The 12,758-nt window shown below is 41.9% G+C and overlaps 1 protein-coding gene across 1 annotated transcript; it reads left to right on the top strand.

Annotated features, from left to right (window-relative positions):
* The first annotated feature begins 300 nt into the window (after positions 1-300).
* On the top strand, positions 301-11,866 carry LOC147797106 (uncharacterized). Its single transcript, XM_022232023.2, is given in 12 exon segments — positions 301-596; positions 1,050-1,160; positions 3,440-3,562; positions 7,376-7,495; positions 7,718-8,080; positions 8,290-8,409; positions 8,552-8,689; positions 9,017-9,419; positions 9,601-9,822; positions 10,055-10,320; positions 10,323-10,346; positions 10,549-11,866. Coding segments are annotated over 12 exon segments (2,271 nt in total). The 5' UTR covers positions 301-523; the 3' UTR covers positions 10,857-11,866.
* The last annotated feature ends 892 nt before the right edge of the window (positions 11,867-12,758 follow it).

Raw genomic sequence — 12,758 nt, 5'->3', positions numbered from 1 at the left:
AGACTCGTCCCACACTACTGTGGGGGCGAGGAGGAAATATTAGCCTTTGATCAAGGCGCCCGTAGCGAAATGGATAGTCGCTCAAGAGCGAGGAGCTGGAGGAGACTAGTTTAAGCACCAAACCAACGCACGAAGAAAGACTACACGACGAACCGCACGCTTCGAACGCGCACAGTCCACGATACACATAGCTCGCCTACTGCATGCAGGGCTTGCATGTAGTTCGTCTTGTGGTCTTCACTATCCATTTCGCCCCGGGCGCCTTGATCAAAGGCTGAGGAAATACCAGCGTAACAACAAGTCACTGGCCCGCCCGGCAAACAGTCGTTATGCAGGCAGATCGTGACGTCATTCCAAAACATGAAACTACAGCCTGCCCAGCCTGCACGCCGCGCGCGGTGCCTGTTGATAACCAGAATACCTTTACGGCTTGTGAGAAAACCACGCATTTTGGAGTGGTCAGAAATCAAGCGAAGAAATACTTCGATTTTCTAGTATTTTGACATTTTTCTTTGCATCAGCTATGAAACATACGTTGAGATTACTATCTGTGTTACTTTTGGTGTTACAAGTGTTGTGCTTTCGAGGAGTAAGAAGTAAGTATTTGTCGGATAATTTTACCGTCCTTGCTGATTATTTTGACTAAACATGCACGAGGGTCCCGCCATTCATTTTTAGGCCGACGGAAGCCGCATTTGGCGGGCATGACAGCCTGAAGTTTATATCCAGTTTCGTTTTGAACTCTTAGTGTTTCTCTTTTGCCACGGGCAAACAAGATCAGAATTTTATCGTATAGTTTGCTGTTTCCTTTGTGTACAAATGTGTAACGTAAGCTAAATCACCTTTGCTTACAGGCGTTTTGCCAGCGTAGCCAGACAGTATAGACTGAGCCGAGCAATAAGCATAATCAGGCATAAGCATCGATAGTCTTGGCCTATTGGCAATGCCGGCACGACTGTTAATCGCAGGTTTTTCCTTTTCGATTCAGTCATCAATAAAGCCATAGGCCTACTCTGAAGATCTCATCAAAATATGCCTGTGTTTTTTAGGTACATGCGGAACGGATCGATTCAAGTGTGAGAACGGGAAGTGTATCCCAAAGCTTTGGACTTGTGACCAGGAAGATGATTGCGGCGACAGTTCTGATGAGAACGGTTGTCGTAAGTATAATTTTCCCCGTTATAATTTCAGCTCTTTGTAAAAGCTTCACCGGTTGTACTCTTGACTAGGCGTAGTGTTAAATGTAAACAATCCTAGTTCAACAGGAGTACGAGGCCCCGTTACAATTTATACTTCAATAGGTGAAATTTTGAATGGTCTTTCCTTTAATTGGACCAATTATAATTTTCAAACTGTATTACAGTTAAAAATCAAAATTTCGTTTAGCGAAAGTTGATCAGAGGAATTAGTGGAGCCTTTCATTTGCTACGATCCGAAAAACCTTTAAATTTAAAATGGTTATTGTTCTTGAATTTTCTCCAAGTTAAACAACTCTCATCGCGCAGTGAAACAACTCTCATCGCGCAGTGAAACAACTCTCATCGCGCAGTGAAACAACTCTCATCGCGCAGTGAAACAACTCTCATCGCGCAGTGAAACAACTCTCATCGCGCAGTGAAACAACTCTCATCGCGCAGTGAAACAACTCTCGTCTCGCAGTGAAACAACTCTCGTCTCGCAGTGAAACAACTCTCGTCTCGCAGTGAAACAACTCTCGTCTCGCAGTGAAACTACTCTCATCGCGCAGTGAAACAACTCTCATCGCGCAGTGAAACAACTCTCATCGCGCAGTGAAACAACTCTCATCGCGCAGTGAAACAACTCTCGTCGCGTAGTGAAACAACTCTCATCGCGCAGTGAAACAACTCTCATCGCGCAGTGAAACAACTCTCATCGCGCAGTGAAACAACTCTCGTCTCGCAGTGAAACAACTCTCGTCGCGCAGTGAAACAAATCTCGTCGCGTAGTGAAACAAATCTCGTCGCGTAGTGAAACAACTCTCATCGCGCAGTGCCAAACAACTCTCACCGCGCAGTGAAACAACTCTCACCGCGCTGTGCCAAACAACTCTCATTGTGCAGTGCCAAACAACTCTCACCGCGCAGTGCCAAACAACTTTCATTAAAGAAATGAAAGCTCTCAGTCTGACAGACCAAGAAAAGCTATACCATCGTTACGAACTTAAGTTTCTGGGTCAAGAAGTTGTGACCACCGTAAGTCAGTCGATCTTATCCCTTTACGCTTTCAAATTCTTCCAATCAAGTGTCATGACAGGCCATCTGTATCAGAAGGTCCGCTTAAATTATTAGTTTAGGGATGCTAAGGCAAAGCAAGACAGTCATATAATAGAGTCAAAACGTAACTGTCTTAGTTATAGAGAGTTTTATTTCACATTAACTTTGGGCTTAAAATGTCCAGGTTTGATTACAATTAAATATGATTCAAATGCGTTAATACCCACATTTCTATATTATTCCTGAATTGCTATTTCCCGAATGCCAGGCAGATGTGCGACCGTGGATAGGCCTTCCAGATAGCACTTTACATGTATATAATGAATAGTGTATTCAAGATGGAAACCCAAGTGTAAACATGAGTCGCCAAGCAAAAAAAAACAGCTGAAGCACAGAATCACATGTGCGCTTCACGTGAAACTTTCTTGAATCAAGATTCACTCCAAAATCACTCATTCAGCAATTGTTATGACCCTAATATTCAACAAGTCGGTTAAGACACTATGAAATAATATCTTGTTAGTTTTCGTGGCGAAAGGTTGAACACAAAATACTCACTCTGTGTTGCCCACACTAGAAAGGAAGAGTTGACTCGCACACCACGGTACTGTCTTTGAGGGCGTTTATAAATTCTAAGCGGCTGAGCGGTACGGTGCCAAATACAAAAGGAAAAGGCTTCACTGACTTCTGGCTATGGGTCAACTAAAAATTGGAGGTCAACTCGTAACTCTAAAAATCAACTCAAACTCGAAGAAAAAAGACATCCCAGTTACAGCATTGCAAGCCCAAAAATGTGCTTTTCACATCTGCCACAAAAACAGCGGTATTTGCTGCTTGCCTGAAGCTTCACCAGTTCAGAAGCAGTAAAGGAGAGGTGGGCACGTAGATGGTGCAACCTGCTGGTATTGCTTGGTACTCTAAAATGCCCCAGCATGCTTGGAGATTGCTCTCGAGAGGTTGTGGGAACCCAATACGATGCATGGCCCTCTCGTACGCTGGTGTTTGATAGATATATCAAGTAGTTTGAAAGTGCTTGGCAAGGTAAAACAATTGTGAGTGAACCACCCAAAAAGCATTTGCCAAACCAGGATAAAATGCCACAATTTCCTTGCCTTAATATAAGGACTACAGCCTTGAATTGGACAAGTTGTTTAATGTTATTTGATAAAGACTTGATGTATTTGTACATTTCTTGTTGTTTACAGCACCCAGGACCTGTAGCTCTACCGAGTTTGAATGTAGGAATGAGTATTGCATCCCTGGAAGATGGCACTGTGATGGAGATCTAGATTGTGCAGATGGCTCAGATGAGGATGCTACTAGATGTGGTAGGTTTCCTTTTACATGCATTAAATTCAGTCTAACCTGTCACTCATCCTTATCACCCAAAGTGGGTTTTTATTCAAATTCAATAAGCCGGTTTGAAACTGACAGAATTTCCGCAAATGATAAAAATAGAGCTACATGACATGCAGAAGAGTGAAGTTGCTGACAGAGACAGCTTTGTTCCAATCAAATTTACTTACATGTATTTCGTGACTATGGACTGGCCTGCTTATAGAATGCAATAGTTGTTGAAAACTGCAGTACATGTACATGTATGTATTTGCAAGCAGCATACTTTAGTTAAGATTTCACTGAGTATACCAGTGGCCTTATTTACTAGCAAATAGAGCAGACAGCATTGATAAAAGAATCTATTTGCCGTGTCTTATCACTAAAGCACAATATTCATGCTTAGTAGCACAGTAAATACAGGGTAACATTTGCGATAGCTTTTAAGGTATGAAGGTACATTGGTTTAAGTTGCTATCAATTGTTTAACTGTCGTGTTTAACTCCAAAGTACGACATCTCGACTTTGACTTTAAGTGAGCTGCTTTCTTTCTGACCACTGTTTCTATTTACCTTAATACAATTAAACAATACAGAAACGCCTAGAAAATTTGCACAAGTTCTGTCGTTATATATTCCGAAATTGTCTGGCTGAAAGCCAAGTGCTTCAACCGTCATATGCATGATGTAGTTGTTTTATTTTGAGCTGAAATACAGTGCATGCATGTAATGACTCTTAATGAAAACTGGGGCTTCTAGTGGTGATATGATACCCCAGGAAAATAAACGGAGCCCCTAAGGGGACATGCACAATGAGAATTTTTTTATTTTGTTCCCTCGAAGTATTATTTCGTTCCCTTGTGGTACACTCGTGGCACGGGGAAATGCTTCCCAATTTTACGTGCCTCTGCTGATTTGCATATTTCTTAGGCCGCGTGAGGTCGCTTTTCTGTCTTGATTTTGCAACGTATGCGGGTACATGTATGTACGTACCCTTGGTACGTACTTCGTCAACGAGCGGCTGGTGCGCGCTGCGCATGCGCTGTGACGAATGACGAACGCCTTGACCAAGGCTAGAGCCATAGGGAAAACGAGAGTGTAGCCGAAGCAGCAAATAAAAGTTGTTGCAGGTGTGGTAGTTATACCCTAGTTCATTTGGTGATAAGTGGTAGGCAGGAGGAGTAAATAACATCTAAAAATTCCTGAGACTGACTATTGCTATTGGAGTTGATCAGGCTTAAATTAAAATCGCCGGACATTAAGCAGGGCTTGCTTTCGTTTGTGATTAATTGGGAAAGGTTTTGGGAATTAGTAGTGAAGCAATCAAAAGTTGGCATCAGAGGCTTTGTATACAATCCCAGTTATAATGTTTTATGATTTGTAGTGTAATCATTTCAATAAAGAGGCATTCAAAAGAACTGTCTGCTAATGCATCTGACCAGGTCTGTTTACTGGAGATTTGTGGACATAATAAAGCAACCTATCCACCAACTGTACCTTCTCTGTTTTAGTCAGAAGAGTATATCCAGGTATTGAAACTTTTTCATTCAGCCAGGTCTCACTTAATCAAATGACAGAGAAATCATGATTGAATGAAAATAAACGATTTGTTAAGTGGTCTCTGTTTTTGGTAAGCTTCGTATGTTAAAAGAAAGAAGTGAAAAGTTATCTGGGGGATATGATTAAAAAAATCCACGAATTTATCCTATGAATAGTCACTAGAATGATTTAAACCTTGATAGGGATTATCTGGATCGTTGGCATGGGGCAGTTCGGCGGAGTTTAAATTGAGATTGATTAAGTTTTGTAAGTTGGTAAGCTGTTAAATATGTGGGTCCAAGGCTGAATTCTCAGTTACAAATTCTTCAGAATCCAAGGAATGAAATGGGAAAATATTGCTGAGGTAGATTGGACAGAACCAGTTTTCATCACTATGCGTTTATAATGATCGATAAGATCAAGGTTGGTACATTTGAAGTGGGTCCACAGTTTACAACAACCACAGAAAATTCCAGTTCGGTTAGTTCTTACAGGGTTATAACACACACTGCATGGAAACTTAACAGGCATAAATAACAGGATAATATTATATACTTATACAAAAACAAAAGAACAAGAAGTGAAAGCGGCTATCTTATGGAATTTACAATGTTAGCTTACAGTTATCCATATTATAACATTTATACGCTCCAGTATGTTAATAATACACCTATAGGTAGGTAGTTACACCAAACATAGGATCAACTGCATTGGAAAATCAAACAGGGTCAATATATTGTTCGACCTTTAGAGTCACTCTTGACGAAGCTGATCTGTCTCGGAGGGATGCGAGGGAGGAGTATGGGGTTGGCCATTGATATCCAACTTCCAGTTCCGAAATACAGGTTTCTTGTCAGCTTGGTAGGCCTGGTGCATGGTGTCTTTCAACCTTTTTTTTCTTCACAACATCAGCTGCAGGTAAATCTTCCATTATGAAGGTGCCACTTCTGGTTAGCGTTGGTTTGGATCTTTTGCAGATGACGCTCAGGTGGGAAGATAAATTTCACAAGAATGTGCCGCGGTTTGCCATAAGACGATTGTGAGGAACGTCCGGATCGGTAGGCATTTTCAATCTCTGGTTCAAGATCATACTTTTCGTTGAGAATCTCTTTGATTTTCTTATAATTATGGATATTCAGTTGACTCATCTGGGAATTCCGGAATGCCTCCAAATCTGAGATTGTAACTTCTTGAATACCGCTCAAGGCGCACTGTTGTATCCTGGAGCTGGGCAACTTTTGTTTGGGCATCTTTTAGTTTGGCTGACATCCTTGTCGTCTTGGATTGGAGCTCTTCGTTCTCTGTCTTTAGTTCTTAAACAGATCGGGAGGAGTAGGATATGGATTTTTCCATCTGAATGGAGATGACCAAGCCCAGTTTTTCTTGAATTCCACATTTTAAGTTCCGGAGCTCCGCCTGCAAGGTTTTGAAAAGAGAAAACTTTGCAAAGGTAGACGTACCTGTAGCGGTTGCCACCAATCCGTCATGAGTGTCATGGGTCCTTGATGATTCACACGATAGAGAGAGATTTTTTGTCCCTTTTTTCAGTGGTGGCATACTGTCTCCAGAATCCCGGCACAAGAATCAGGGCGACAGATGTCGTTATCAAGTCAAGTGATAGTTTCTAGTAAATAAGGATTGAAGGGATTGATATGGATAATGGCGTAAAAATTACAGATTTAGCGGAGCTGATCTGAAGTGTGTCCTACGCTATCGAGAGCAACCTGGCACCGTAAAAAGTGTGTGTGGTTGAAAGCTACTCACGGCTCATGACATTTAATTGCAGTTTATGCTTTCATTGTGTTTGCTTTCAAGTTTTGTCGAAGTTGGACCTCTTCTCTGTTGTGTAACTCAGGGACATGTAAAATAACTTTGTCGTTACCCACCTGGCCTATCTGCGTGTCCAAAAACATTTTACTGTAAACTTTCTCCCGAGCTGTCATGAGAGTATGAGAGGAGAGTTTTGCCATGTTTCTTCTGTTTGGTGCACCTAGTTGCTGGACGGCGAAGCGTACCGATATTTTCTCAGCAAAGGGCAGGCTGGGTTGAACTGGCTCAAACTGTATGGGAAGGATATTCCTCCTCAGTTTTCAGGCCAGTTCCGTTGTCGCCTAGAACAGCTGTGTTGTCTGGAGCAACAGGTGTTGGAAATTCAAGAAGTTTTTCCTAATGCAATATTCTATGTGTGCTATGTGTGTTCGATGTGATGTTAAATTTTTCAGTACAGGAAAGATCTTGACGTTACAGTCATATTGTTCGTTGTTGCAGTTCAAAGGACCTGTCCTGCCGACCAATTCAGCTGTGGGGAGAGTGCAACTTGTATCCCAAGAAGTTGGGTGTGTGATCACGGAGTGGACTGCGATAATGGCTTAGATGAGAGGGATTGTGGTAGGCCTATGCAGTCTTGTCTTATTTGGCCCTATCGATACGCTTCTTGAAATCAAATTTTTGGAAGGCATTTTTGACTTACAAACAAACTAACTGGATTCTTGGATGATTTTATACATTTTCCATTGCTGTTCTAGACTGTGTCAAGCAAGGGAAGTATTTCAATGGAAGTTTTTTGTTGCTGTCTATTCACTTAGGCCTAAACCATGTTGTTAATTGCAGCGGATGTGACCTGCCAGGTCGATGAATTCACCTGCAGTAACCAGAAATGCATAACGCTTCGTTGGCACTGTGACAACGAGGACGATTGCGGGGATAACTCGGACGAGCAAGGCTGCCCCGAGCCCACCTGTGCCCCCACCGAGTTCCGCTGCAACAACTCCCTCTGCATCCCGCAGCGCTGGGTCTGTGACGGCGACAGCGACTGCTTCGACCATTCGGACGAGCCGGCTTCGTGTGAGGCTGCGCCCTCCATACCATGCTCCGACAGGGAGTTTACCTGCGCCAATGGGGATTGTATTCATGAGTCTTGGAATTGTGATGGCGACAGGGATTGCTCAGATGGATCAGATGAACTGGCTTGTGGTAAGTATTTCTCTTCTGTTCCAGGAGCTATGCCAGCAAATATTTTTCTTAATGTTTGCGACTTTACACGTACATTACAAATGGGCTTGTGTCACTTTACTGTAATGAGCAAAGCTACACCTGTTCTCACTTTTAATTTATCAGAGCTGTTCCAGTATTTAACAGAAATAAGACTGAGCTATTGATTTGTGTTTTCCCAACTTCTATAGATCTGGAGACATGTTCTGGTTTTCAATTCACTTGTAACGATGGAATGTGTATTGATGGGTCCAAACAGTGTGACTCTGTGCGTGACTGTGTAGATGGCTCTGATGAATTGGGATGCTCGGGTGAGTTGAACTAAAACCTCATATCCATAAGTTCTGGCATCTTTTTATGCAAATGCTCAACAAGTATTTACTGTTTATTAAAAATGATCCCCTACTGAGCAAAATGTAAAAATGATTTTTCTGTTTAACTACTTCTTTGTAGTGCCGCCTAGTCAGTGTGCTGAGCATACCGAGTTTCAGTGTCACAATGGAGCCTGCATTTCAATGGATTTGGTGTGTAACCAGGTCAATGACTGTGGCAGTTGGGAGGACGAACTCCTGCAGGCGCAAGGCGGTTGCAGTGAGTAGATATTGGCTAGTGTTCTGGGGGGTAGGGAGATGTAATGTGTCAGGGTAGGGAAGAGGTTTCATCATTTCAAAAGCTCTGAGTAGAGTCAGAGATGTCAGTCAAGTTGTTAATGATCAAGTCAGTTAGCATAGGCACTGATGTAATTCTGCTGACAGTTATATCAAGGGATGTGCTTGAATGATATGGTTGGCTACATCTGCTTGGCACGGATGCTTTTCTACATTGAGGTGTGTGTAGTTCTTCAAAGAAGGAATGAGCTCTTGCATGTACATATTCGCTCTTAGTTACATAACTACGTTGTTATTTGTATCTATTTAGATATCAATGAGTGTGACGTTGACAATGGGGGCTGCCATCAAATCTGTAACGACCTCCCCATTGGTTACTACTGCTCATGTCGCGATGGCTATGAGCTGGTGGACGGTAAGTGTGTGGACATCAATGAATGTAGAACCATCCCGGGCATCTGCAGCCAGCGCTGCGACAACCTGGAAGGTAGCTACAAGTGCACCTGCGACGAGGGCTACAGCCAGGTCTGCCGCGCCTTGGGACCTGAGCCGCAAATCATCTTTGCCAACCGACACGACATCCGAAGATTTGACATCCACTCCCAACACTACCGTCCTCTGTACTCCAACCTAGAAAGTGCTGTGGCTTTGGACTTTGATGTACAAACAGGCTCACTTCTGTGGACAGATGTAGGCGATAAGAAAATCTACAAGTAAGCCTTTCTCAAGTCATTTTCATTGATACAAAGACCATTTTATAGTGTCACATGATGTTGTTTTAGAATTTTCACGCAGCCTTCATATCACGATGCCAAAGCATTTTATCTTGGGGTTTTTTTGCAGTATTTGCCCGAGCTCGGAGTACTTAGTTATATGTATTAATTACCTCTGCAGGGGCTCAATCAGTGGTGCTGACACAAGTGCCCCAGTCACACTGATAGACCGTGTGAAAACTGCTGATGGCATCGCCATGGACTGGATCTACCGTAAGGTTTACTGGACCGACAGTGGTGATAACTCGGTGGGTGTGACGTGCTTCAACACTGGTGACACCAAGACCCTCTACACTGAAAACATTGACGAGCCAAGAGCCATTGTTGTGGATCCAGAAACTGGGTAAGTCTGCTGTCCATCCTCTACCAAAGAGGCAAAATTTGGTTGTCATTTTTCATGTGTTTATGTGATGAAGTGGGTGGATATTCTTTGCACAAGAATTTAATGTTAAACACTTGAAGGATAATGCAACTGAACAATCTTTTCGATGATTTGTTAAAATTAGTCTTCATCGTACAAATGAAAAAAACTTCCCTTTAAATTGGGCATGCATTCGGTTTCCGAAAACTGACAGGTTTATGTTCTGGACTGAGTGGGGACAGAACCCAAGTATTGAAAGGGCGGGTATGAATGGTAACTTCCGCCAGTCAATTGTCACAGTGGAGGTGGCCTGGCCCAATGGCATCACCATTGACTATGCCAGCGAGAGTCTATACTGGATCGACGCCAAGCTTCACACTCTCAGTACTGTGGATTTCAATGGCAACAACCGCCGCACCATCCTCAACAGCCCCTCCCTGCTACCCCATCCCTTTTCCATTTCTGTCTTTGAGGACCACGTCTACATCCACTCAGACAACCAAACCGTAAGTATCAATCCCATCGATACCTCAACTCCCTGTGAAGATTTAGTAAATCTTGCCTGGTATGCTTACATCATTATTTGTTCTACCTTCTGCTGACCCTAATGAGTGAAGTGGCATCAGTCAGGAAGTTCTTTATTCCTTTGCTTTCTTCCAGATTTCTGATTATCAAGTAATTGAGCGTGTTCTCATTCCTATCTTGCAGGCACGTCAAACCGCTGTGGCAGCAACAATGGTGGTTGTTCCCACCTTTGTGTGGCAACCCCCCAGATCACTGAGAGCTCCGCCTCTTACACCTGCCTTTGCCCTGATGGTGTGGACCTCCTTGAAGACATGCGTACCTGTCATTGGTCCTTCCCCAAACCCATCGACCAGAGTCCTTCAACTTCCCCGTCTAAACCTAAGCCCATCCCTTTCATCCCTATCACTAAAGTCCCAACCACAACCATTGGCAATAAAAAGCCGGACAAGAAGCAGTGTTCTCCAAGTCTGAAAAATAAAGGTCGGTGCTAGGGGTAGGGCTAATGCGGAAGCAGTGAGCTCTTTCGGGCGAAGGGCCCGGGAAAATTTTGATTCTAGATGCTCTGTGGTGCAGTCTAAGGCGATTCCTGGCCACTTTCCACAGACTTATAATTATGAGCGAAACTTTTAGAAGATTTTAAGAAGACTTCCATTTATTCAGCACATCATTACTAATCAGAACTGCAAATAAAAGTCCAAAACAATTAAATAGATCATCATTCCTCAATTTTATTTATTTTTTCTTATAGGCATTTGCAGTCATTGTAATTTTGGCTCACAATATCCTCCAAGAGTTAAAGAAAAAGTGCACATCTGAACTTAAGCCAAAGTCCACTTTAGAAGTTCTGTTGATGCTAACATCTGTTGAAGATTCCATTGTCTTCGATACAAGCACCATTTCTTTTGCGATGTGTTCCACGATTTTGTTCAAACACCCCGACTTCATGCTCCTTGTGAATTTCCCTTGATTCGAAAGTTCACCATTTTTCATTTAAAAGACTTTTGGTGATTAGTCTAATTTAAGTCATGCTGAATTAGAAAGAACAGGCTCTTAGAATTATCTGTGTAATACTATTTCCTCAAGTTTCCATGTTATATGACTTCTAGCATACATTGAATTATGTTCTCTTAACCAAAGTGAAGAGAGGGATATTTCCTACTGTGAAAAGTCTGTGAATTTGCAACATTTCTCTTGGGTGATTACTTGATAAGTTTTAATCAATTGATTTGATTTGATTTATTTGATTTTTTAAATTGGTTTAAACCATAATTGCATATATTCAGTAGTTTGCTTTTCTTTATTTCTGTTCTTATATCCGGATGTTTAATCGTTTATGTGTACATCTTTTGCTTTAAATCAATTTGATTGCTCGGGACCTTGAAATGTTCCATTTATAATCTTAATTAACCTTTACTTCCTGATCACCATTCACTCATATTGACTGGTATAGTGTCCTAAATTTGTTTTTCCCGCAATAAAATTTTGTTGTTTCCTCAAGAAAGAGCGTTCACCGACCATATATCGTGGGAGGTCGTGATTGCAAGGAGTCCTATTTCCGCGTACGTCTTTACCTTCTGCGTCACGCTGCGCGATGTAAATAACTTCGAGTGACACAAAACACCTTCAAACTCAGCTTGCTGAAGATAGCCTACTCTCCTCTCGCCGCTGACCGAAAAATATGGAAAGTTATGGCTTTAGCGGTAAGTTGCACTTATAAATATCTAGAGTTTATGTATTTAGGCCTAGTTTACAAAATAAAAAAAAACCGTGGAGGTTGCGGGGGGGATTAATATTCATTACAGTGTCTTTTAAAGTTTCAGATTACAATGTTTCGAAGTCGCTGTTCGTGTATGACTGAAGTCACATGACTCCACTGACAACTGATCATGCGGGGAAGAGTACGCTTAGAAAAGACATGTTCCTTATATCATTTTCTCACTGCCTGGCAAATCGTTTTGCCCTCACATTTGGAGGGATGAGTTGACATGTAAAAGTTTATTTTTTTTCAATGAAAATAATCAATTTCCGCATGTGTATTAAACATTTAAATTAATACTAATGTTTCTAAGAAAGGTAATTCGATGCAAGTTTTTTCTTTCGTTTCATTCTTTCAACAAATATAAAAGTAAAAGTGACTGTGTGGTTTTTTTATAATTAGGCCTACAAAATAAAATATTATCAACATTTTGACAAAAATAGAATTGGTATAATAAATTTTCATTAGATATTACAACCAACATGTGACATCCAACAGCAAAATACACGTCACTTTCTCATCTTGCAGATTGCACACAAGCGCAGTGCTGCGGCCTAGGATAAGTGCCATTTGAGCAAGCGATACGCTTACACGTGTAAGTCAAACTTACACGAGAGCGTTCGTTTAGCCATCAAGT

The sequence above is a fragment of the Acanthaster planci genome, linkage group LG12, assembly GCF_054643075.1.
Source record: "Acanthaster planci isolate LZ-2023a linkage group LG12, COTS_SCS, whole genome shotgun sequence".
Taxonomy (NCBI): domain Eukaryota; kingdom Metazoa; phylum Echinodermata; class Asteroidea; order Valvatida; family Acanthasteridae; genus Acanthaster; species Acanthaster planci.
This window is presented reverse-complemented; position numbering and strand designations above follow the sequence as displayed.